The sequence below is a fragment of the Diceros bicornis genome, chromosome 9 (genome assembly GCF_020826845.1).
Source record: "Diceros bicornis minor isolate mBicDic1 chromosome 9, mDicBic1.mat.cur, whole genome shotgun sequence".
In the NCBI taxonomy this organism is placed as follows: Eukaryota; Metazoa; Chordata; class Mammalia; order Perissodactyla; family Rhinocerotidae; genus Diceros; species Diceros bicornis.
Window position 1 is genome coordinate 76,971,567 of NC_080748.1, and position 27,245 is coordinate 76,998,811.

Here is a 27,245-nt window from a genome sequence, read left to right on the forward strand (position 1 = left end):
ATTTGAATTCTAATATGTCTTAGCAGGAGGCTGGAATTGGTGATCTAATATATTCAGTTTCATCCCTAATTTATATCACTTATCAGTTATGTAGAAACCATTTGTTTAAACTGCTAACAAATTATTGAAAATAATTTAAACATCTCTAAGTGTACATATTTTAAAAGATAAGTGTATTTTGTTGAATGAATCTTTAAAAATTCTAAATATATATTCCAACAAAATAACAATCATGATTCACCATCTTTATTAACAGTTTCTTATAATTCAATAATATTGTGATTTCACCTTATGTATGCTTACTTAATATAAATAGTTTACTATTAATTGTATCAGTATACCAAACACTGGTCAACTAATAATTAATTTGGTATAGCAGGGAGTACATTCAGAATTATAATGAACTTGCCAAATTTCTTAGCAGATGACAAAACTTAAATAACTCATAATTACAGACCTCAGCCATTTGTCTTAACTAGAATAAATGTCTCTGCATTGTCAAGATTTGCCAAACAAATTACAAATTTAATGGCATAATCTGTTGACATTACCAACCAATCAACAATTCTCAAGGGAAGTAAGCAACGCGGTGTAACTTTACTAATTCAGCAAATGGACAACGTTCTTGGATTCTATTTCCATAGACCCCTGTTATTAGTCCATCTTTTTCAAAATTTATTTTTAAGATTATATTTCCTCAGCGTTTGATGACTGTTTTAAAATCAATAATTAAAAAAAAAATAACACCACCTGGGGGCCAGCCCCGTGGCATAGTGGTTAAGTGCGGGTGCTCCACTGCTGGTGGCCAGGGTTTGGATCCCGGGGGCGCACCGAGGCACCGCTTGTTAAGCCATGCTGTGGCGGCGTCCCATATAAAGTGGAGGAAGATGGGCACAGATGTTAGCCCTGGGCCAGTCTTCCTCAGCAAAAAGAGGAGGATTGGCATGGATGTTAGCTCAGGGCTGATCTTCCTCACACACAAAAAAAGAAAAATACCACCCATAACTAACCTTATGTGATAATCATTTCTCAATATGTATGTGTATCAAATCATCACGTTGTAGGCCTTAAATTTACATATAAACATTATATGTCAATTATATCTCAACAAATCTGGAAAAAAAGCCCCAAAAATTAAAACCTAAAAAATAGCACCTAAAAATAGTAGCTTAGTCCAAAGAGTAGAACATAAAGTCTCACATGTAAATCTGATCCTCTATCTACAGCCTCAACAGAGTCAACTCAATTATTGGTTAGAATTCATAACCCATAAAAACGGAGTTTTTATAATGGAATCTAGCAGGGAAGGAAAAATAGGTCTCATGACTTTCCACGGTTCAGGGGATAAGAGAGGGGAATAGTCACATATACTAACATGCAAGTAATGTATCTATGTATTCTCATGTGGTCCTTTTGCTAGGATGCTGACTTTGTGGATGCTCCATCTACTGTCTGAAGACATGTGTTTGGTAAAATATGGTGTTTTCTCAAATCCCTAACTTTGCGTTCTGCCATTTTGCTGTAGACAGTAAAGGAGCTGCTGAGAAAAGCTCCTGTATCATACGGAGGCACATGTCTGCACTGAATAAACAGTGCTTAATGTTTTTTTTTGTTGTTGTTCTTTTTTTGTGAGGAAGATTAGCCCTGAGCTAACATCTGTCGCCAACCCTCCTCTTTTTGCTGAGGAAGACTGGCCCTGGGCTATCATCCGTGCCCATCTTCCTCTATATGGGACGCCGCCACAGCATGGCTGGACAAGCCATGTGTCGGTGCGCGCCCAGGATCTGAACCCCGGGCCACCGCAGCAGAGCGCGCACACACAACCGCTACGCCACGGGTCCAGCCCCTAAACAGTGCTTAATGCTGAGTTCATCCAAACGCCCCATCACCCAGCAAACCAAGGGAAGTGAAACTGAACCGGTAAATAATATCATATGATATTAACATTTGGGAAATATACATTATCAATATAATTGTATTTAATTACACAACCAGAAAGGGTCAAAATTTTAGTGTCAGGGATAAAATGGCTTACATACTTCATCATTCTACAACTTTTGGTTGCCATCGAATCAGATAATTTGAGTACTCATAACACATCTCAGTCAGCCCACAGAAGAGTAAATAATAAATACAGAACTCATACTACCGCACAACAAATGTTCAACTCTGACGAAAGTAAATAAAAATAGTATCAATGAGTAACATTTTAGTGGGCTTCCTTTTTGTAAAAAGAAAAAAGAACCATTAACACTTAATCACACCAGAATTTAAAATATTTTATCAGGTTATGTAATAAACACATTTTGTTCTCCATCGGCATTTTTTATTTTTTCACAACTGCCATTGTGCATGCTATCCTTTTCCTCAAAAGATTAAACTTCTGTACAAGCTGCTCCCTGGCAACACTAATACCTCACCTGTCTGTCCATAGCTTCACGGTGCCTTAAATCTGTATAGAACTGATCAATTTGGAATAATATCAAAAGGCATGCATCTTCCACATGAAACAGTACAGACTACAGGTAAGAAATGAACAAATAGCTTGATTTTATGAAATATCTCAAACAAATGTATAAACAGAGATGACCACAGGCGCTTAGACTTGCCAAGCTACACTTGACGATAAGAGCTAACACACTAAGGGTTGCTTTGCATACGAGGTTAGCTGACCTAGGGGAAAGCAATTCTCGCACTGCTTGGCACAAGGTAGGCACTGAATAAATGCTAATTCCTCTTCCTTTACTAACTGTACAACACAACAACTCATATGAATCTCGCCCCTCACACAAAACAGCCAGCTGCTGTCTGGCCCTTGATTCTAGTCTGTCTGCCATCAAGATTTTCCTCCCAGGTTCCATTTCCAGTGGCCCAGGGCCCCACCGACCCCTCTGTGAAGGTCTCAGCCAAATGTGCATTTCCCCACCCGCTGCTCCTCTCCTTTGTTCATCTTCCAGGCCAGTGCCAGCTGCTTTCCTGTGGCTAATTTTCTTTTTAGCCTTGACAGACTAATCGCAGACAGCTGCGAGCTAATGAACCCCTCCAGGTGTCTCCCCTTAGGTTAATATGTCGTGTGGTCAGGACACAAGGTGGTAAGAATATGTAAGATGTGTCATCTATTATTTTGACTCACTTTCTGTTCCTTGTGGCCTCATTTTACAGAGTTTTATAAAATTCAGTTCACCACCACCAACAAAAATGAACACAAGGCATTCCTTTTAAACTGATTAAGAGAAGAAAACAGTTTCTTTTTAGAAATTTGCTTAAGACTTGAGAGTCTGATGAAACTCTGCTGATGCCTAAATGATCGTCTTGTTAATTAACATAGTTTAGATTTCATCTTATTTTTTTTGGCCTGCAAGTTTCCTTTTTAAAAAACTCAATGGCAAATCCTATTTGACAATTTCCTCTTTTTTTTTCCCTTTCATGAGGAAGATCAGCCCTGAGCTAATATCTGTTGCCAATCCTCCTCTTTTTTGCTGAGGAAGATTGGTCCTGGGCTAACATCCATGCCCATCTTCCTCCACTTTATATGGGACGCCGCCACAGCATGGCTTGACCAGTGGTGCATCGGCGTGCACCCGGGATCTGAATCTGTGAACCCCGGGCCGCCGAAGTGGAACGTGCGAACTTAACCGCTGCCCCACCGGGCTGGCCCCGATGATTTATTTCTTGAAATCTAGCACTCTGCTTAGGCTAGCCCAAAAAATGAAGTACACAGTTGGAGTCCCAAAGCCTGAAACAAGTCAGCCCTTAATAAAGAAATCAAATTACAAGCAAGAATATATTTTTAATAAAATGAAAATATGATGCCTTCCATCTCTGGTTCTGTATTAGTGCTTACTTTGTACATTCCAGTGCTAAACACAGTGCCTAACATATGATAGGTTCTCAATAAAAATTTGCTGAATGAATGAATGAACATTAGAAGACTATCTACAATCCTCACTTGAATCATTACTGAGATGGTGACAGCACATCTCGTCTTTCAGAATATTCCTGATTTCAAAAGTCCCAGTAAGTGCAACATAGCAGCAAGCAAATTACATCTTCCAGAGGACCTCTGTCTTCAGAGATGCTGATTATGCAATCTGTTTAGTTTTTGGAAAATACAGAATGTAGTAGAGGGGAGTGGTTTAGAGTATGAATTTTTAGTTGGATTGATTTGAGTCTGAATCCCTGACTTGCCATATGCTATGTGGGCTTGGGTATGTTGCTTAATATCACGACCCTCAGTTTCATCTTCAGTAAAATGATGGTTTTTCCAATTATATGTTGCTGTATAACAAACCACCACAAAACATAGTGGATTCAAACAACCACCATTGACTGGTTCATGATTCTGTGGGAAGAAATTGGGCTAGGGTCAGATAAGTGATTCTTCTGCTGGTCTCACCTGGTTCACTCATATGGCTGTAATCTAGCAGGTCACCTTGGGTCATAGAGTCTGAGAGGGCTCACTCACAAGTTGGGTTGGGGCCAGCTGTCAAGTGCGGGCCTCAGTTCTCCTCCACATGGCCTCTCATCCCCCAATAGGCTACTTTCCCTGGTCATCTTAGAGCAGCTCTCCAATGGATAAGACAGGAATCTGCAGGGTCTCTGGAGGCCTTGCCTCCAAAACTTAGACAACGTCACTTCACCACACTCTCTTGGGCAAAGAAATTCATAGGAACCAGATTCAAGGAGAGGAGAAAGACTCCACCTTTTGATGAGAAGAGCAGCAAAGTCACAGAGCAAATGGGGCGCGTGACCAGGAAAGGGAGGATCTTACTCCACCCTTGCAGATAATGCCCTTGAAGAAATAATCAGTGGGTTATCTGAATATTAAAAAAGGCAAGATTTTAAAGGGGCTATAAATGGTATTTTATTTTGTTTTTATTAGTCTTTTGTAAATATAATGATCTTTTCCTTCTTTCACTCATTTTCAGTAATGTTTTCTGGCTATAACAAGGCACTGGGGAATAATAGTATTTTGATTCTGATTTTCTAAGCAGTTTATCTAACCATTGAGGCTTTTACCCCCATACTAAAGAATACCCATTTGATTAAATTTAATCATGGTTCACTGGATTCTACATCTAGCCTATCACCCATTCTTCAAAATGCCTTACTTATAAAGTCAGTGACGGACTCAAGGAACAGAGCCTGTGTTTTTGTGAGCCACCACAGAAAGGAGGTGACTGTCAGGGGGGTATACATCCAGGATAACCCTTTTTTGTAACTTTCATGTTTAGCGTGTAAGGAGCTTTGACTCACGGAAGGAGGGCCAGAGTTGGATTCTCCCAAATCTAGACAAAATTAGAGATGTGTTGTCCCTCTGAGCTTTTTAAGTCCAAGGGATCCAAGAGGAGGAGAATAGAAGGATTGCCAAGGATTCTTGGCAGCTGTGGGAAGATATCATGAAAAAGAAGCATGCGCTGAGTAGTTTTTACCCCCTGTACTCTGGTGTAGAGATTGGCAAACTTTTCCTATAAAGGCTCAGAAGGTAAATATTTTAGGCTCTGTGGGCCATAAAGTTTCTGTTGGAACTATAGAAATCTACTGTAGTGTCAGAAAGCAGCCATGGACCATAGGTCAACAAATGGGCATGGAGTCGCAATAAAACTTTATTTACAAAAGCTGGCAGTAATCAGGATTTGGCCCAGGGGCCATGGTTTGCTGATCGCTGCTCTAGTCAATGGTAAACACACAACTTCAGCATTGCTTTAACTTTCTAGAAGTTCTGCAGGGACAAGGCATCCCAGCTTAGAAATGGCTTTGCTGGCAGCATCTCAAAGCCGTGCAGGAAATAGGAAAATATTTTTAACATTTTATTCCCAAAGAAAGTGTACATGGAGGAGAGAACAGACCAGTAAACGCAGCATACACTAGCACAGTAAAATGTGAGTACGTTGTTAAATTATGTTGTACGACCATGAGTGTTTTGCCAAGACTAAAAGGAGGTAAGCCAACGCCGTGGAAAGAATAGAGATATTGGACGAGTTTGGCTCCTACTTCTCCCACTTGCTAACTGTGTGACCTTAGAATAGTTTGATCCATACTTCCTGCATTCATTTACTTGATAATTATATTTCTAATAAAAATGATAATTATAATCATAGTTAAATTTTATTGAGGACTCATTAGGCATGAGGATGAGAATAATCTAATTTAATCTTCCTACTACCTTCTAGGATATGTACAATTTCCATCCTGATTTTACAGGCACAGAGAGGTAGAGTAACTTGTCCTACGTCACCCACCAGCGATGTGCAGACTCTGTCCAGAAACTGAGCCCTTCTCTTATCCAGACTCCAGCACTCACAGAATACTCACTACTGCTGTTCTCCACTGGAGACGCTGAGAATACAATCGTCCTTGCCCTCTACGAGCTGCTTCCGCTCTCTGCATCTCAGCATCTGTACTGTCAGATGGAGTTAACGACAGGCCACAGCTGGCGCTGATACGATGATGAGGTGACACTCCATACACACAATAGCTGCCTCCTAAGTAGTCCTTACTTGAAAGTCTCCTTCCCTTCAACTTCAATTTGGTGTCAAGGTTTGTAGTCACCACTAGTTTTTTTTTTTTTTTTTTTTTAATTTTTTGTTTATTGCAGTAACATTGGTTTATAACACTGTATAAATTTCAGGTGTACATCATTATACTTCCATTTCTGCATAGATTACATCATGTTCACCACCCAAATACTAATTACAACCCATTACCACACACATGTGCCCAATTATCCCTTTCGCCCTCCTCCCTCCCCCCTTCCCCTCTGGTAACCACCAATCCAATCTCTGTCTCTATGTGTTTGTTTATTGTTGTTATTATCTACTACTTAATGAAGGAAATCATACGGTATTTGACCTTCTCCCTCTGACTTATTTCACTTTGCATAATACCCTCAATGTCCATCCATGTTGTCACAAATGGCTGGATTTCATCGTTTCTTATGGCTGACCACTAGTTTTTAAATAAAATATTTCCACGCACAAATATAGATTATTTTTTATATATTTTAGACATATTTTTTTATATTTATTTTAGACATATGAGAGTAAGAATTCCCTAAGAACATTCATTTGCTTTATGTTTAAGTAATTCCAGATTAGGATTTTTATTTATTTTTATTTTTTTGCTTATTTGCTAAAGCACTTACATGGAGAGTGAAAGCATTTGAATATTTGCTGAAATTAATATTAAGAAGATTAAGAACTCAAAACCTTAATCCATCGGAATTATTCTCAGTGCTCAATACCTGCCCTTGCTTATTTGCAGTCTACTCTCACTCTGTCTCTCTAATATGTTTCGTCTTTACACGAACTGCTGAGGTGTGGTCTTATCAGGCTGCACAGAGGTTGGTGTAATAATTTAGCAGCAAAGAGTAATAAAAATAATAATACCAAAGTGAATCTTTGTAAAAATAAAAATTCCTGTAAATATATACTTACCAAATTTTAAGAATTAATGCTGCAAATGCATAAAATATACTTTTTGAATACAAAATACGTATGTAATCAAATCAAAGAAAGGAAAACTGTATAGTTATACAAAAATCCTAAGTATATATATGAAAAAATAAAGCTTTACATGGGTTTGCTGGACGATGCTTACTTAGAAACTTCTTTCCTTCATCATCTCCACCCCATGCCTAACCAACACAAGGAAATAGATAAATCAAAGAGAATAATTTTTGAATGTATAAATTAGCCCAAAACTGAGTGAAATATCCCCTGGCCAGAGAGTATGAGAGAACACAGAATGAGAGCTGTGAGCAGAAGCTGAAGTCAGGAGGGCTCACACACCTATTCAGAGACGATATAAACCGTAAGGGCTTCGGCTGGGCTTCTGCTGCCCAGGCAGGGAGAGGGGCTGGGGCGCACCCCAACACAGGACAGGAGGCACGCGCAGAGCTGAGGCATGTCTGCATTGCTGGAGTTTCCCACAGGCCTCTGCATTTTAAATGGAGACTGGAAGAACACTGCCCTCCAGGCCAGGCAAGCAGGGCATTGCTTGACTTCCAACCAGATCCATGAGCGGCGCAAGAGTCTCCTAAGAGAAACCAGAACCCCAGACCTGGGCCAACAGAAGTGTGCAGTCCAAATTTACACTGTCCTCTACCCCACAAATAGTTCAAGGATCTCTCCTCTCCCAAGCCGCAAAGCTGACACGAGGACTAGCCCAGAGTGACGCTATCTCTGGAATTCCAGCAAACACTAACCCTGGAGATAGAAAGAAACCCCCACTGAAACTGAGCTCACAGCCTGTACTACAAACCACATGAGAAAATGAATTATTACAAAGGAGAATTAGAAGATATGGAAAGAAATTCTAAAATAAGCATGTTCAAAACGTTTAATGAGATACAGAAAGGATTAGAAAGCAAATGGCAAGAACAGGGCTACAAGATAAAAGAACAGACAGATTTGAAAAAATTAAATAGAAATTCAAGATATTCAAATTACAGATGCTGGAATAAAAAAACGCAATGAATAAGATGAATAGCAGACTAGACACACTGAGAGAGAAAATCATCCAGAGTTCAGCAAAGAAGGTGAGGTGGAAAATATACAAACTTTAAGAGACATAGAGAATAATACTAGAAAATTCACCAGGCACCTAATAAAAGGGTGCAGAGGACAAATGGAGTGAATAAAGGGAAGTTAGAAAGCAAGATTTAGAGGCACGGAGGACGGAATAAGAAAGTTTAACAAATACCTAATTAGTATTCCAGAAAATAAAGAATAGAGAGAATGGAGAAGAAATTATGATTTGAAAAGATATCTAAAAATCTTTCAGAAAAAAGGTATGAGTCTCATAAACAAAAAATGAATCGCTAGCAGATAAAAAGAAATGATCCATGTCTGCACATATTACAGTAAGACCATAAAATAGCAAAGACAAAGAGTAAATCTTAAAAACTATCAGAGAAAAAACACAGATGTGTTAAACAAACATAAAACAAAAACAAACAAAATAAAAAAACAAAAGCACTACCATTAGGCTCCCAAGAGTGTTATCATCAGCAAAGATAGATTCCAGAATACAATGGAATGATTTCAAATTTTTGGGGAAAATAAATATCAACTAAGAATTCTATACTCAGTCAAGCTATTCATCAAAAATAAGATAAAGACATTCTCAGAAAAGTGCATAAGAAGCAGACGTATTTGACCAGGAAGAAAACGAAGGTGGCACACTTAATCTATGTCATTATATACACCTTATTTAACAAAAGCTAAAGGAAAAATATAATTCTTAAACCATCATTTTCCATTATCAGATCTCACAAAAGCATTTGTCTCAGAGGTCAGGCAGATTACAGAAACGTGAGAAATGCTGAATATAAGGCAAGTAAGGGAAATGAGACTTGTAGCAAATTGGAGCATTCATGCTCCACTTTAATGTACTCCTATTCTGAGAAGTGTTAAAGGGATGTGGAGGCACGCACGTACATGGGGTCATGCACCCCGGACCTGGCACACAGCTGCACGACCTACCACGGGTTAAACATCAATCCTTTCCTCTGACTTCATTTCACCTTCATTTCTTATTTTATTTTAACATCTCTGTTTGAGGGCAGGAACTTGGTTATATTTACTAACATGGTTGTATTTCAGTACCTGTATGCCTGGCATAAATGAAGAAAAAATGTTTGTTGAATATATTATGAACACATCTCCTTTTCTACTTATTATGAGAGTGTATCTCATATTCTCTAAAAATTCTCATATTCTCATGAAAATGGGAAAACATCTCACTTTTGCTTATTATCTAGAAATAAATCTCACCAATAATAATCTTTATAATAGCAATTGTGGTAGTTATTTTTGTTTTAATAGTGGCAGCTAATATTTATTAGGCATTTACAACTTATTTTAGCATATTTATTTTAAATCTAATTTTATTTAGTATATTTATTAGCTTAGTATATTTCGTCTGTTGTAGGATCCCTGAATCCCGAGCCCTGAGGGTGTGGGAGCTGAGGGGCAGAGGCCAATAAAGGGAGCAAGAGGGAGGGGCTGCTTGTCTCCACAGTCCAGTCCCGCTCAGGGTGGACGCCATCCTTTCTCACAGCCCTTTGTGGCTCAGGTTAGAAACACATTTTCAAGGGCTGAAGAGCTTTCTCCCCTGAGGAGGAGGCCCTGCACCTTGTCAGCACAGTTTTGCTAAGCGGGACTCACGTATTAGAACATGCAGCCCCAGGAGAGGCAGGAGTGGGCCTTCCTCTGGCCTCATTAGCCTCGAGACGAGCTGTGCAGGGCTTTCCTACATGACATTATTCCTTTCTGCTCCCACTGATTAGTTGGTGAAATTAATTTAATTTCATAGAATGTCAAGGGAATTACGTTCCCCTGACTGCCATTACCAGCAGCGAAAGTTTGCTTGACTTTCAATACAAGTCTCCTGTGCGAGACGGCTCACATCCGGCGTAATGCAGAAGCCACTTAATTTCAAATGAACAATGAACTTATAGGCTAGAGCTGTATCTGAATTTTATTTAAATTTTCAGTCAGAAAGTTTCCACAGAATGATGATTTAAAAAGGCAACATATCTAAAATAAAATTCTCCTACATGGGACCAACCAGTCCTCAAAAGAAAATACATCACAAGAAGTACAGGAAGCTTTGCTCCTACCTGAGGCACTCAGGAGCTAATGAGCTAATTGGGAAGGCAATGGTAAAACACACACACACACACACACACACACACACCAGACAGTGGGATACAAATAGAATGACACGTTAACTTTCATGCACGAACCCTGTGTGACAGTTCTGACAGAATGGAGACAAATGCTGCTGGTGTAGCTGGGGAAGCTACGGGAAAGGAGGCCCTGGAAGGTGAGTCATGCGTGGATAGGACGAGTGGGATGAAGGAATTCAAGAAGAGAATGAACCGCTGTACAGAATACAATATGGCATATGTTATTTTTTTACTTCAATATTTATGCATATCAAAAAAGAATACCTTACACTTTTTAAAACTCACTCTCACACAGCAAGAGCAGGACTATGAACTCCCACAATCTCTTTGAGAAAAGATTTTGAGAAATAAAGCACCAGTTATTTATTATGTTAAAAATGTGCATACAGAGCCGGCCCCGTGGCGTCATGGTTAAGTGCGCGCTGTGCTGCTGGCGGCCTAGGTTCGGATCCTGGGCACGCAGTGACACACCGCTTGTCAGGCCATGCTGTGGCGGCGTCCCATATAAAGTGGAGGAAGATGGGCACGGATGTTAGCCCAGGGCCAGTCTTCCTCAGCAACAAGAGGAGGATTGGCATGGATGTTAGCTCAGGGGTGAGCTTCCTTACAAAAAAAAAAAAAAAATGGGCGTACATTTTGACTTAGAAATTGTTCTAGATATCTATTTTAAAGAATACTCACACACGTGCAGAGGATATATATGTGTATGTGTGTGAGTGTGTATTCAACCCAATAACTTATTATAGTAAAAAGTTGAAAATCACTTAAACGTCTATCAGTAGGGAAACAGTTAAAAGCATTTTATTAAATACCAAGAAACTGATACAGACGAAAGAATAAAGGAGAGAGGAAGGGAAGGGATTATATACAGTAGAATTTATTACTTTTTTCATCAAATTTCTTAGGTTATTTGACGTGTTATTTTTATAATTTACAAATATTTAAAATGTAACCATAAACATGCTAATTTCTTGGAAACCACTAGATATTTCCAATGAGTTTTGTCTTCTATGTGTAATATGAAAAAAAAAAATCACTTTATGCCCTCAGAAATCCACTTTTGAAACTTCTTTCATTGTCCAATGAAAAATCACTCTAGCAGCTGCCTTTTCTAATCCATTCAACAAGAACTCCTGAATATCTGCTAGACACCAAACAGTGGATATCCTTTTTAAAATCATGTCTATAATTTCTATCTTTAAACCCCTCTTTCTTCCTAACATTCTGCATATCTAACATTCCTAACTATCTGCATATCTAATTTCTGTTTAAGTAAGTCTGTGACCCTGTCTGAGGCTCTAACGAAACTTGAAGTCTTAGTCCCTTTAGAAATCCTCCAGCACACACTTTTACATGCAACCTGAGGGCATTTACTGATGCCTGGACCCAGGGCAAAACCCCTACATTTGGCCAAAGGCTCTCACAACTATTCCTCTTGTTGAACCTTCAGGATCTTGTCCTCCATAACAAAAATATGTCAGGTGTTCCTTGTCCCACGATAAAGGAATTCCCTCCAAGAGCAAGCACAGAATAATCAGAAATTAAAGTAAGCACCTCTGGTTGAATTCTATTGCCAGTTCTCTCTTCTTTATATGTTTTCATAAACATCAATACATAATTCCAGTAGCAATGCTAAACATAGAGATTAATGTAGGGAAAACAACCCTTTGGTGCTTTTTCACAAAGTATTATAAATCTCAATTACATATTTTACAAATTAGTCTTTACTGTGGCTTTTTGCAGCTACCATAAAAATGTACATTCTGTAATAAATCAAAGTTATGGATACATAATAACTTTCTATTTTCCATTCATTTGTAAATTTTTCATCTGATATTACATACAGCAGCATGAAATATGGTTTAACATGACTTAAATCTGATGAATCAATTTTTAGCAGCATCATCAACAGAGCTCAATTTACATTCCACTATGACTTGAATAAAAGTAATTTTCTTTCATCACATTTTATGTTCCTATTTAACATCAGATGTAATAAGAGACAAATTATAAAAATAATAGAATGCCAATAAAAAAACATTAGGAGGAATTTTAAAGTAAAGCAAATCCTGTATTAAAACTGAAACATTAGACCTGTGTAAGTAGATTCATTGTCAATCCTACTTCAGCAAGATATGGGGTAGTTCCACACACGAAACACTACCAGGAATGAAAATAACCATTGATGTTACTTCTTATCAATATTTAATAAAACTGATTTATGACTCACAGGAAGATGATCTGTATCTTGTAGTCAATTTCACCCAAAGTTAAATGAGGTAAATAATAATAGTAAATAATAACTAAAGTAAATAACAACTAAAGTAAATAACAACTAAAATATATTTCTTGTTTGAAAAAAATACCAGTCCCAAATTTCAATACCCATAATTGCCTTCTTCAGAAGTGACTCTGGAGTATATGAGAATCCAGAAGGCTATGGTCCACTTTAATTTTTTTACTTTCTTGAAAGGCTCAAATAATTTATCATTACCAGAAAAAAATTTACCAAGATTACAAGTCATCGCCTTAAATTTGTATACACATTCCAAATCCACATTTTAACTTCTGTGATGCTAATGGCCTATAGTTTTTCTACCTAATATTTTAAGGAGGGCCTATAAGGAAAGCTTTATGGTTTTTTTTTTTTTGTAAAGAGGATGAATAAGGTAAGTACTCTTTATGTCACAGCTCTAATAAAGAAACTAATTAATATGCATTTTCAAAGTCACCAAAGTCATTAAAAAATTGTTGGTTAATTTTTGGTACTTAGAAAGCAAATTATTTGTATTTCAAAGGAAAAAGATGGTAAATTCAAATACACAGGAGAAATTAATGCATATAGCAGTAAATTACATATACTAAGCACATATATCATAAAGGAATTTTGAATTTAGTTCAAATAAGTGTAAATCTGACTACAATATACCAAATAACATATTTTTTCTTGCTTTCAACATTCTTTCCCACGTCTCTAGCCTATATGTCTACCATCTCATTTTGTATCAAAAGCATATTTACTCATTTTTGCTGCCATCACCTCTAATCCTTGCCCAAGTGTCTACAGCTAGATAAATTTTCTTGTAAACTGCATTGCCTCCCAGGTATATTCTTTTCATATTTAGATTCTTACACACAACTAACACATATAAGGCACCAACTCTGTCACACAATACGCAGGGTGCTAGAATCAAAGCCAGAGACCAGCCCTGAGTGGCCCTCAGTTTGCAGAGGATGTCACTCTCCTTAGCACTCACCCCTCTGTCCTAGACACTTGGGGACAAGAGGAGAAGGCGCGACATCTGGTGAATCATTATGTTGGAGGACATGTCCCCACCTCCATCATAACGAGACTCTATAATGGACCAGCTGTCCTGACAAGTCACGGGGAACCACGATTACTCATGGCCGACTTCACAGATAGTGTGGAGTGTGAACACCGAGAACACCAGCGTTGACCTGAGCATCTGGGGCAGCAGCCTTGGCTCCCAACTGTGACTTGTATGTGACTTTGGGCAAATCAAGTCTTTCTCATCTCACTGTCCTCACTTATCAATTGGGGATAATGCCACCTTATGAGTTTATTTTGAGGATGAAAAACATAATGGATGGAAAACCTTTTGCCTGGTGCCAGATACATAATAAGCAATCGATAAATGATAGCAGTAGTTGTTGTAAGTAATGATAGTAATTACAATAATAAAGACTGCCTGTTGGACAATTAGTCACCATAAGAACATGGTGTTTGTTATTTCCCAGTTTTATCTTTGATTATTGTATATAAAGAATAGGGAAAACAGTCCACTATATACAGTTCACATAGCATTAAAAGCATATATAATTTAAATGTCTTTTCTTTTAGTTATTTTCAGAATGTCCCGCTTATAGTTTGATCTTGCTTATGAGCTTCCTCTATCTGCTATAAACTGTTTCAATCAGGTTTAGTTTATTCTGGATTTTTAAAATCTTGGGCTTTTGCCTGTTATTCTTACAATTCTCAACTAATAACAACAATGGCAAAATCCCTGATATCTACTTATTTCCTAAGTGACTTCCCAGGATGAATTTTATCTTAAATGACATTCATTGGGTTGTTCTAGCAAAACTGAACATGTTTTGTTTTCACCTGACTGTTCAATGAATGGAGAGTGGAAACCACCTCCTGAATAGTTTTGTACTCATCTCCTGTACCCAATTTCTTAGTTTCTTTTGAAAGATCATGACAAGTAAATTGCCAGTTTCATGGTGTTTGCTGTGATTTCCTTCCCACGTGTGATAGATTTGTTGTTGCTTTTTTTCTAACTGGCTCATCACGTCTGTTTGGATGGTTGTTTTCTCCATCAGCATCTCACCAAAGGTAAGTGATGCTAACCTCTCAAAATTATGACCCAAGCTAAGTTTGGCGAGACATTTTTTGAGTTTTTTTCTTAATTAAACACTGATCTGAAATGTAAGAAGGTTTGGGGGAGACAGTAGGTTCTAGAGGGAGTCTGTGAATCGTGAGAAGTGAGTTTAGCCCTGCCTCTGCATGGAGTTCTCTGGATCTCTGACCTCACTGGCTGTGACGCTCAGTTTCCCCATCTATACAACTGTGTGGGTTAACCACATGACTGCTTATCTTTTCCAGCTCAAAATTCCTCTAATTTCCTGTTCAGAAATACTACAAAAAATTGCAATGTCTCCTCTTTTATGTCTCAGATTATATGTCTTACATGTTGATGAGCATGCGGTAATACAGAGGAAGGGAGAGGCTGCAAGTGGGCTAAGTACTCAGAAAATGGAAGTAGGACCAATTTTCTAAATAGAGTAAATTGATGTGATTTTTTTGGTTTCACTTCTATATGTGGCTTTTTGGGTGTCGTCTGTCCCCAAACCCGTTCACTGCATGGTTGCTACCCCCCTCCCCACACGTTCACTGCAATCACGGAATCTGAATGTCTGCTAAACAGATTTTGCCATCTTCAAATACGTCCTTTGGATAATGTATCTTCCTCAGCAGGTCTGGAATGTGGGGAGTGAGTGATGTCTTAAGAGCACAGGCTAACCCCCTAGAGAGGATGTATTAGTTGAGGGTCCTTAAGAATGAGCAGTAGGAAAAGTATACAGAAGCAAAGATGGAAAAGTATTTAAGCGGAAGAGAGGGACAGAGAAACAACTAGCATCTCAGTCACCAGTTGGTACAGAGATTTAGGGGAGGACGGAGAATAAACAACTGGGTGCCGGAGACGGAGCAGGAAGCAGCGTGGCTTCTGCTCAGCGCCCCCCCGGAGGCTTTTCTTAGGTCTGTGGAGGCAGTGCCTGAGGAAGGGCTGCTAAAAGACAGGAGCGGCTGAATCCAGGGGTCACAGATTCCAAGGCACAGGGGTGAATAAAATTATATGTCTGAGGCTTAATGAAACTGTAGAAAATTCAATGGCACAGGCTCAATACGCATAAGATTCAAAAGAGACAGATAAAGCACAAAAGTAAGGATATTTCTGAGAGTAGCAAAAGAGGAAGAATTAATTCATGAAGACCAGCACCACCAAAAATTGGCCCTCTAGATTTCTATACATTGATTAGAATACGAGAAAATTTGGGGTATTCGTTAATAGGGGCATAAGGCAAGGTTAAGAACACCTTGTCCCCGTCCCCTCCACTCTTCTCCCTTGCTGTAAAATCCTGAACAACCTGAGCTGCAGACTGCTGCACACAAAAGGGAGTAACATCAGACACCGGTGTGCTGACCTGTGAGCGTCTGCGCCCTGCCCTCCCTTAGTAAAGCTGCCTTTCTCCTCAAATAACGCAGAGACGCATTCTGATTCTGCCACTGTATCTCTAATCTTCTGGCTCACCGTGTGTCTGCTCTGTGCCGGACACTGTCTAAGGGTAGTTTCTCAGTTCCTTCTCTCATCAACCCTATAAGGTACGTCAATCACTTACCCCATTTTACAGATGAGGAAATTGAGGAAGAGAGGTTCATTAGTCTCCCAAGGTCTCCACACTAGGATGTAGTACAGCCATGACCCAAACCCCAGGGCCATTATTTCCAGAGTTCAATTTTTCTAAAGTGGGTCATTTTGGACTTTGTAATGCATTCTCATGACAAGTACACAGGTACTTTCATTATATGATTCATATATTGTATAAAATGATAACATTGTTTTTACTGCTGAGTATAAACATTAAGGACATCAACATTATTCACACTACCTCCTCCGTTTCTTTTCTCCTCTCTTCTACACAATCATAATTTGTGATATTTACATTATATTCTGTAAATCCTACAGTTGTATTGGCTCTCTCCTTGCAAGGGATACTAGAGACAAGGCTCAGGACCAGTCATTCTTGATTGGCTGAAGGTCTTTGAGAAGATTTAATGTAAAATAAAGTCTCTGAGTTCTTGCCTCTTCAAAAACAATCAAAAAGAGTTTGACACATTCTTTCCCAAGGACTTTGTAAGCATTGTGACATTATATCCTAGAGCTGAATATTGACATGAAGTTTCTGGCATCTCTGATGGCCCCCTTAGAACTGACTTGATCATTTTTTGGGGGGATGCTCAATGGACGCTTTCTTTAGCTTTGAATTCCAGCAACTTTACTAAGCTATGCCTCAGTGTTGGTTGTTCTATGTCCATTTATTGAGATAAGTTGTACCCTTTTAATCCATATATTCAGGTCTGCTTTGTCTGCAATGTTTTTTGTTTTTTTTTTTGAGTTATATAGCTGGGATAATTTTTCAGTTGTTAAATGTACCTAAAAGTACATTTTTATAGATATGGTCCTGATTCTTTTTGATTATTACACACCTTTGAAATCAGTTTTTAGAAGACCAGATACTTGTCACTGTTTCACGTTCAGGTAATGTTGTGGGATAGAAATGAAGTTTTTTATAAGACAGGCGTGTATGTGTGTGTATCAGTCCAGAGTTCACAATCCTGCATGCACATCAGAATCACCTGCAGAGCTTGTCAAAACCATCTAGGCCTTGGATCACTCCAAGGTTTTGAGTTAACTGGCTTGGGAATGGTGCTTGGGAATTGGCGTGTTTTAAAGGACGGCCCAGGTCATCCTAAGGTATGAAAACCTTAAGTTTAGCTTTTCCCTCGTCTTATTCAACTCAGATCAGCAGCACTGCACCCCTCACAATTGAGTGTCTGCCCTCTGCTCTATCTCTCTACCAGCTGCTTGCAGGAATGAACACTTCTACTTTGTGATGACACAAGTCTCAGAAAGCTCCACAGTCAGCTACACACTGACTCCCTGACTCAGACAGGACTGTTCTGCTCCTCTGGAAACATTCGCCATTTTAGAATGTCGGCATTCTGCTGGCTCTGTCTGAGATCCTCAGTTGCCAGAATCCTATCAGGACGTTTTCTGTTAGACACCTGGTCTTCTGATGTCTGGTTTATAGTTACAGGTTTTTCGGGGTCCTTAAATATGTAAATTGCATTTCTGTTTCTCAGTCTCCTTGATGTTTAGGAGATTTTAGCAATGCAAAGGTGTCTTTACTTGGCAATAAGGGCTCTTCACAATTTTTTCTACTTCATGACTCTGGTTTTTAATATATTTTAAATTGAGTTTTTCAACATCATCAGTATTAAATTTAATTTTATAAAGCTACTTATACATTAAATTTTATAAATAAGTTGAAATTCAATGTATTGCATGATAATTTGATTAGTAAGCAAAGGCAATGTGTTCTTTTTTAATTAATCACGATTACTTATATATAAAGCATATTGGCTAAATTTATAGGCACAATTAGGCACCTAATTATGTTTTAAATTCAACTGCATGCAAAAAGAGATGATCACATGTGTCTAATAAAATAATTTATTTTCCTCATTTGGGGGGAAACATTATCTTTTGTTTCCACAAGAACTTTAAAAAGAATCTTCTAAAATACTACAGTTGGTGTATCAGGAAGTAGTTATCAATTTCAATCTAAACTATAGTGACCATTTAAAATTTTTTTGATTATAGTACAAAGTCAAATTTCATTATCTAACTATTAGTCATACAATGATGATGAATTAAATCATCATTTGAGAAAAAGAAGCAAACAGACCAAATTAAGCTTGTATAGAAAAGGAAGTCATGAGGAAGAGTGAATGCTGCCAACAAAAACAGACAAAATCAGGGAAAAGAACAAGAAAACAACTTGGTTCTCTATTACGGCTCTATCTCCTAACACAAACAGGACTGGTCACCAATGAATTCAGAAGGACCTATATTTTGTTTAGTCCATCAGTAAATATTTACAGAGCCCTCTGTAAAGAGGGCTGTAAAGAGCCAGGCATTTCGCTGGGCCCTGGAGACATGAAGATGAAAAGACCTGCTTCCTGTTTTCAAGGAGCTTAAATCCTTGGGAGATAAATGTGCAAATAAACAGTAGAGCTTCAGTGAGATTATTGCCCCAGTGGGGGCCCACTGCCCCAGGGCAATTCCCTCCTAGAACTGGACCTCTCAAGCACACACTTTATAAGGAGACTTTCTCTCTCAAAGAGAGAGCATATTCTTACATTAGTTGAAGCTATCATAAGTCACAGTGAAGAAAAACGAATCAACTTGAATATAATGCAGCATTTTGAGGTTAGGGACAACTGGGGTATTTAAAATTGTCAGGGTGTGATTTGATTCAGCAATATGGTTTTAAAGGACTGGAGGTTTCTTGTGCAAGGGCAGCCTAACTCTCCATAGAAGACATGGGTACACCCAGTTAGCCCCTATAAGAAAGAGCTGTAGGCTCTGACAAGTCCTGTCTTCTAGCCATGTCCCAGCTGTTAGGATTGCTGGAGCTTGTTCCACACAGCCTACCAAATCTACATATCTCACGTCCCGTACCACACCTGGGATTCCCTGCTCATCCCTGAAAGTCACTGGTATAATCCATAAGAGGCACCTGAACTTCTGAGACAGAAGAAAGGATGTAAGATTGGTTCCAAAGCCAGATAAGTTTAGGAGAAACTTAAATACAACACTTAAATAGTAATACTAAATACTCAGTACTATATTCTGTCCAAAGGCTGTAGCCTTGCCATACATCGGGAAAGTATTCTCAATCAATGCAAGACCTTCACATATTCTTTCTGAAACTCCAATACTTGGCCCAGAGTTCACTATACCATTCTGTATAATATCTTCCAGGAGCTGCTATGACTGAAGGCCAGCATGGGGATAGGACTTAGCCACTTTTTCTGACATGGCTGGGTTGACAGCAGTGGCCATCCAGGGTTGACAGGGGCAGATGCTCTCTTCTTTGGCTATGAAATCCCCCATTGAACAGCTGGCCCACTGAGATGTGAAACCACATCAAAAGTCAGGAAACAGATTTGGCTTCCAAAAGAGCACAACTATTGCCCATACAACCAAGCATACATTGAAACATTTTTCTCTTAGGCCCTGAGTAAAAGTGTCTAGAACTCTCCTACATGCATCTGGGCCTTGAAACTTGAAGGAAAAATTAGTTTTTTAAAAAATGATTCCGATAATTATTCTGTTATAGACTGAACAAATAAAATTCATATGTTGAAGCCCCACCCCTCAATGTGATGGTATTAGGAGGTGGGGCCTTTGGAAGGTGATTTGACTTAGATGAGGTCATGAGGGTGGGATTCTCATGGTGGGATTAGAGCCCTTAGAAGAAGATATCAGAAAGTGCACTTGCTCTCTCTCTCTCTGTCTCTCTCCCTATCCCCACCACGTAAGGACACAGTGGGGAGAAGGTGGCCATCTGCAAGTCAGGGAGAGGGCTCTCACCAGAACCTAACCACGCCAGTACCCTGATCTCAGACTTCAGATCCAGAACTGTGAGAAATAAATTTATGTTACTTATGCCACCCACTCTACAGTATTGTGTTATTGGCAGCCTGAGCTGACTAAGACAAATTCTCAAAGCATAAAATAATTGTTTAGAATTCCATGGTTTTTTGCTTCAATAACAAAATATGTGCAACTTGCATGAAGTTGTAATAAATACAATGATATCAACTAAATGGCGATGCTAAGTTCTTGCATTACTGTGTGTGATGGCACATTTCAGGACTTAACGGGACAAGCCACCTATATAGATATATACATTTAAGCACATCATCTTCACATATAAGCATTTCCATACATCTATTACATAGTTGATGCACAGTCACTAAGTATTGCATTTGCTGTCTTCTGCTCCAGGATTACTTTTCATCTCTCATGCACTCATCAATGCCTAGTACTCCAGTTAGTTAAGACTTACCTCACCAGCTAGGGTCTAGTTAAATAGGATAAGGATTTAAAAAACCACATCTTGTTTATCTTTGAGGCAACAATCCTTGAACATTGCTCAATAAACAAATACTCTTCAATGCTATAATGAAGAACCAAAATAGTCTAAAATGAGAGAGATTTAACCCTATACAGATATTGATGAATATACAGAGATACAGACTGTTAGGTAGAATATATTACAATATAGGCATCTAATTAAAATTTGCATTTGTGTTTCTTAAATACTATAGACAGTCTTAACATGATATATCAATTATACAACTATTCTCTCCATTTCATAAACATTGTAAAATAGAAACTGAAAATGTATTTTACCAGTAAGACAGACCTATCTCATTAAAGCCACTGTAGCCCAGCTCTTGCCTGCTAAGTCCCAGATCTTCGAGGTCCATGCATTTAAATCCTGGGGGGCACTGGTAGCCTTCTTCCAGCTCCGGTGAGCAATGTGTATCTGGGATAGCTAAACTATTCCAGGTTACATTTCTGTGAACAACACACGAAAGGGTTAGACAATTTCAACAACTATAAATGTAGATTAAAATGGATAATGTAATCACTCTTCATTAATAACTGCTGTATACGGACACAGATTTAAGGTTCCTATTCATGAACAGTATTCATAACGTTAATGACACATTAAACATTTTAAAATGATACCTGATTCGTCCACACAGCTCGTTATAAGAATATTATTGTCATTATTGTTTTTGTCTTTAAAGTCCAAGACCCAGATAAGCAAAGGGAGGAATTTTCCTACAGATTTATAAGGAATGTTAACTTGTCTGGGGACTTGTTATTCAGAAAATCCTTAAACTACTGTGGACACAAATTTTACTTCTCTACTTCGAAGCAACACTGAATGATAAGAGTCATTTTCCTTATGGTACGAATACCATGAGTCTCACAAACGACACTTGGCGTTCTTCTGCGTTGGCAGATGTGCAGTTTAGAAAGAAAGCCAGACAGATAAGGTGAGATGGAAGGAACTAAAGGTATCACATTGGAGAGAGAGAGATTAGGGGTGACTCAGTGAGAGCTCTAGGAATATTAAGGTCTTTGAGGCAGACGGTGATATAAGCCTTTTTCATCTTTCTGGAGGACAGGCTGGAGATTAAGCTGATGCAGAAGGATTTAGATACATAACGGGTTTTTTGGTAGTGAGCACAGATAATCACTGGAACAGTGATTGTGGAACCTCATTGTGGGCTGACCTTGAAAATGGGCCCCCAACAGCTGCTATCTGAGGCAATTCACATGGATTGTGCAGAAGCCAAAGTTTAGTCTAGATGATTTCGCAAGCCTCCTAACCCCATGGTTTTATTAGCGTCATTTCACACTGCATCAATGTTTCTAGGCATTTCCTAAATGGGGATCAACCTTAGGACAGTCTCCCGCCCCTCAGCTTAAGGCCAAATTGAGGCCGACTTGTTGGGTCACATTTCTTTTCTTTAATACCTTCTTATCTTCAACTGGCTGCTTCCCTCCCCTGATATAATATGCCTTCTCTAGAGTTTGATGCCTAACTCTCCACAGTCTCTTAGCTGCTTGAGGCCACCACACACACACACACACACACACACACACACACCACACCTGGTGATACCATGTGCAGTTCTGTCTCAGTCATCAACAAAGCTCCAAGGCCTCACCCACCATGCAGACCCCCATGTGTATTCCTTCAGGGCCCTGCTCTCTGTTAGCTGCAAAAGAGCTAATCTGTCTACACATCTCAGGGAATAAGTGTTTAAATAACTGCCCCCTCTGGTCACATTTTAAGCTGGTCCTTTGGACTCCACATGCAAAACCCAAGGGAAAGGCTCTAACTGTGGAAATTACCACTCGGTTGTGGCAGAAAGATATAATTTTAGGCAGACACATCCCTTATGTCTTCTCATTTCACATTCTTATATGTAAGCCAAATGATGCGTCTTCACTTAAGTCTAATCTGACTCCATGTTCCTGATGTGGTACCCACATTAGGACAGTGGTCAGGGGACTGGGCTTCAGCGTTTCAGAATAAGGCTTTCTGAGTTTGATCCCAAGCTCCGCCATTTACTGGTTGTATAGAATTATCAAGTTCTACACGTTTCTAAGCTCAGTTTCCCCATCTGTAAGACAGAGTGAGGAATCGTAATTTAAACTGTAGCTTGTGCGAGGGTTAAATAAAATAAACCAAGTAATGCACAGAGCATAGCACCCAGCGTGCTGCAAGTACTCGATAAATGCTTATTATCAATGATTATTAATCATTACAAGAATAAAATGTAGCATAAATCCTGACATGTAAAAACATAACAATAAAGAATTGTCAAAAGAATAGAAGGAATTTTGGTGTGTGATACTGAAAGCATTTTGTTCACAGAATTGTGCAGCTGAAAGAAACTTTATAGATCACCGAATTCTTCATTTATACTTGAGGAAGGTAAGGTGAAGTTCAGAGAGGGAAAAGTTTACTAGCCCATTAAAATTAGTCATTTTTGTTTCATTTCCAATACTTTAAAAAGACAATAGCAGCAATGTCTAAGAAAACACAATCTACATGAAAAAGTTTCAAAAAACATTATCTTTCAGCTATTCACATGGGAAATTGGACTCTGGAGCATCTGCTGGGTGTGAATTCTAGCTCAGCTTTTACTATATGTGGGACTTCACTGATCTGTGCCTCAGTTTCCCTATCTGTAAGATGGCGGGAAAATGCCTACCTCATACGGCTGTGGTAAAAATGTAATGATTTACATCTCTAAAGTATTTAAAACGGGTACTTGGTAGACAATAAGTGTTAGGTGTTACCAATTGTGACTGATAGTTTGAAATTTGTAGACCACCTAGATTGAAACCCTAGCCCTGGTGTGTACTGCCTCAGTTTCCACACTTCTAAAATGGGGAGAGCAAGTGCACCTACTTTGCAGGGGTGTTTCAATGATGAAATAAGCTAATGTACAAGGAGCTCATGAACAAATAACTCTCAGAATTGTGTTGGAAGTAAGTTTGCCATTCAATAACTGTTAACTATTATGATTCTGTTTTCATTAATTTATAAATATTAAAGTATTTTTTTCTTTTTTGATTCCATTGGTTTTTTTCTTTCATATTAACACTGATTCTCATTTTAAGCACAACCCTCACCAGCACAGATATTATTTTGAAATCTTTTGGCTTCAGAGACAGCAGATTTGAAACACATTATTTTTGCCAACATCAAGCTATTAGCAAATGCTTTTTAGAGACACATTTATTAGATGATTAATTGCTCTGGAACACATGTATCTAAAACCACATGATAATTACTTTTTTAAAACTGAAATGAACATCAAGAGTTTCAGAATACCTATTTGTTATTTATCTTAAGTTTCATTTTTCTCAATTAACAAGAATCATCTATATTTTTATTTTTACTTGTTAACGTTAATTATTTTCTTCTTCATTTTCCCTCAGATATTCACAACAGAACAAGAGGCTTTCTAGAATTAGGGGGCTAGAATTCTTGCTCCAACCAGCCAAATTCTAAATATAGACAATGATTCTCCCAGTCATAATAAATATCCACTCACGCTTAAGTGGGTTTCAAGACCTGCTTTCTTACTCACAGTCAGATTTCTTGAAAAAAGTTATCTACTTGTAACCTCCCTAATTTAATTTTTCAGCCCATTTTCATGATCTCCAATCCATTGAAATTGCTCCTGTCTATTATGCACATGCTACATCAGATTGGAAAATTTTTATTTTTATCTTCTGTGACCTCTCAGCAGCGTTCCGCATAGCTGTTTTGGTAGTAGGCAAAATAACGGCCCGCTAAAGATGTCCATGTTTCTAACCTCCAGAACCTGTGAATGCATTATGGTACATGGCAAAAGGGGATTAAGGTTACAGATGTGAACAAGGCTAAAAATCTTGAGTTTGGGTGATTATCTTGGATTATCTACATGGGCCCAACCTAATGACATGTCCTTAAAAATGAAAAATCTTTCCCAGTTGTAGTTAGAGAGAGAATAGGATGTGACTATGGAAGGAAGGCACAGAGAGATGCAACGTTGCTGGCTTTGAAGATGCTAGTTCTGTCTGTGTTCCTCAGGTCATTCTCCTTATTTCCATCTCCTCCTCCTGTAATGATCTTTAGTACTGAGATGATGTGAGCTTGGTCCTTGTCCTTCCTCTCTTTTTTCATGACGCTCCTTCCCTATGCAATCAAACCCACTTCCATAGTTTCAATTCTCTCTTGTCCTAAATGTCTTTTTAGAGTCGCAGAGTTGCATATCCAACTGCCTATTAGATCTCTCCACTACACCAGAAGTACCTCCAACTCTATCTACCTCACACTGAACTCTGACTCCTTCACCAACATTCTCTTTCATAACAAGTAGCATCATAGCGCCACCATCCAGTGTTGAGCAAGCTTGAGATCTCGGAATCACCTTGATACCTACCTCTTTCTCAACACTGATAACTAATCATTGTGTTTCTCTAAATATCCTCCAAAATACCTTTCGAGCTCATTCAACTTTCTCCATCTCCACCTCCCCAGGCACCACTATCTAGTCTCCTAACTGGCCATCCTGCAGCCACACTTAGCCCTTCTGATCCATTGGCCACAGAGCATAGAGAGAGACTTGCCATAATCACTGTCCTACTCTAAGTCCATCAGTGGCAAATCTTTAAAATGATCTACAAGATCCTAAAGGATCTGGTTCCTCCTTTCCCCAAAGTGTCCTAATGTCCCACCATACTGGCCTGCTCCCAAGTCTTGGTGTGCTCCTTCTACTTCAGGACATTTTCCTCTGCTTGGAAATCTCTCCTCTCCTCTTTCCTTGTTTAACCCCATGTTTTAGCCTTCAGGCCCAGCCTGAATGTCACTTTCTCAGGGGATCCACTCCAAGTCCCTCAGCCTGGGTTAGGTTTCCCTGTTATAATTTCTTAAGGTACCCACACTTTCCACAGCTGGCACTGGGACATGTGTAATTCATGTTTGTGTGCTCAGTTGTTCATTGGATGTCTTCCAAACTTGACTGTTCCCCACTGTAACCTCCAATTCCCATTAGTCCCTCACACAAAATCTGTGATGGTTAAAATTTATGTGTGAACTTGGCTAGACTGTGGTGCCCAGCTGTTTGGTCAAACACTAGTCTGGATGTTGCTGTGAAGGTATTTTTTTTTTTTTTTTTTTTTTTTTTTTTTTTTTTTTTTTGTGAGGAGATCAGCCCTGAGCTAACATCCGCCAATCCTCCTCCTTTTTTTGCTGAGGAAGACGGCCCTGGGCTAACATCGGTGCCTATCTTCCTCCACTTTATATGGGACGCCGCCACAGCATGGCTTACCAAGCAGTGCGTCGGTGCGCGCCCGGGATCCGAACCAGCGAACCCCGGGCCGCCGCAGCGGAGCGCGCGCACTTAACCGCCTGCGCCACCGGGCCGGCCCCAAGTGAAGGTATTTTTTAAATGCAATTAAACATTTAAATCAGTAGACTTTGAGTAAAGCAGATTACCCTTCAGAATGTAGGTGGGCCTCATCCTGTTAGTTGAAGGCCTTAAGAAAAAAGACTGAGGTCCTCCAAAGAGGAAAGAATTCTGTCTCCAGACTGCCTGTGGACTCAAGATGGCAACATCAACTCCTGCTGAAATTCCCAGCTTGATGGCTTGCTCTGAAGATTTTGGTCTTGCTAGTCCCCACAATCACATGAGCCAATTCCTTAAAACAAATTTCTTTCTCTCTAGATATATATCCTATTGGTTCTGTTTCTCTGCAGAACCCTGACTAACACATAGCAGATGCTTAATAATTATTTTTTGAATAAATGAATGAATGTGTCTGTCTTTCCACCATTATTTAAATCTACGGCAGATTTATTTACATACTTATTCATTTGTTCCTAAAGTAACTACAGAAGAAACTCTTCAACAATTGGATCCTGTTATTTTTATGCAATTTTGTAGTGTGATATCTAAAAATTGGCAAGGATTTTCAATTTTTTAAGTTTCTGGCTTTAGTAGTTTCCATGTTTCAAAATGAGTACTGGAATCCCTCAGAGCAGTTAATTGATTTTCAAAAGACTTTAATTATCTGCCTGGCATATGTTTTTTCTTTTTAATTCTTAAAAAAATATCCTATTTACAAATAACATTATATAGGAGTTTGAGATCTAAGAAAATGTGTTCTGAGCTCGTTGCTAAAGTTGTTTATAACAGCCCCAAACAATACCTCAGTACTTTAGAGTTTTATGGTTCTAAGTTAATCATTACTCCTGATAGCGCAGAGCATTGGGCTATCTATTGGAACACAAGCATTGTCATCTCAGTTCAGTGATG

General features: G+C 38.8%; 1 protein-coding gene across 1 annotated transcript in view; it reads right to left on the reverse strand.

The window, feature by feature from the left end:
• NALCN (sodium leak channel, non-selective) overlaps window positions 1–27,245 on the reverse strand; it is a 289,313-nt gene that overhangs the window by 232,469 nt on the left and 29,599 nt on the right. Inside the window, exon 6 of the mRNA XM_058548440.1 lies at window positions 21,275–21,429. Within this exon, the coding sequence (XP_058404423.1) occupies window positions 21,275–21,429 (155 nt within the window). The remainder of the gene's footprint in view (window positions 1–21,274; window positions 21,430–27,245) is intronic.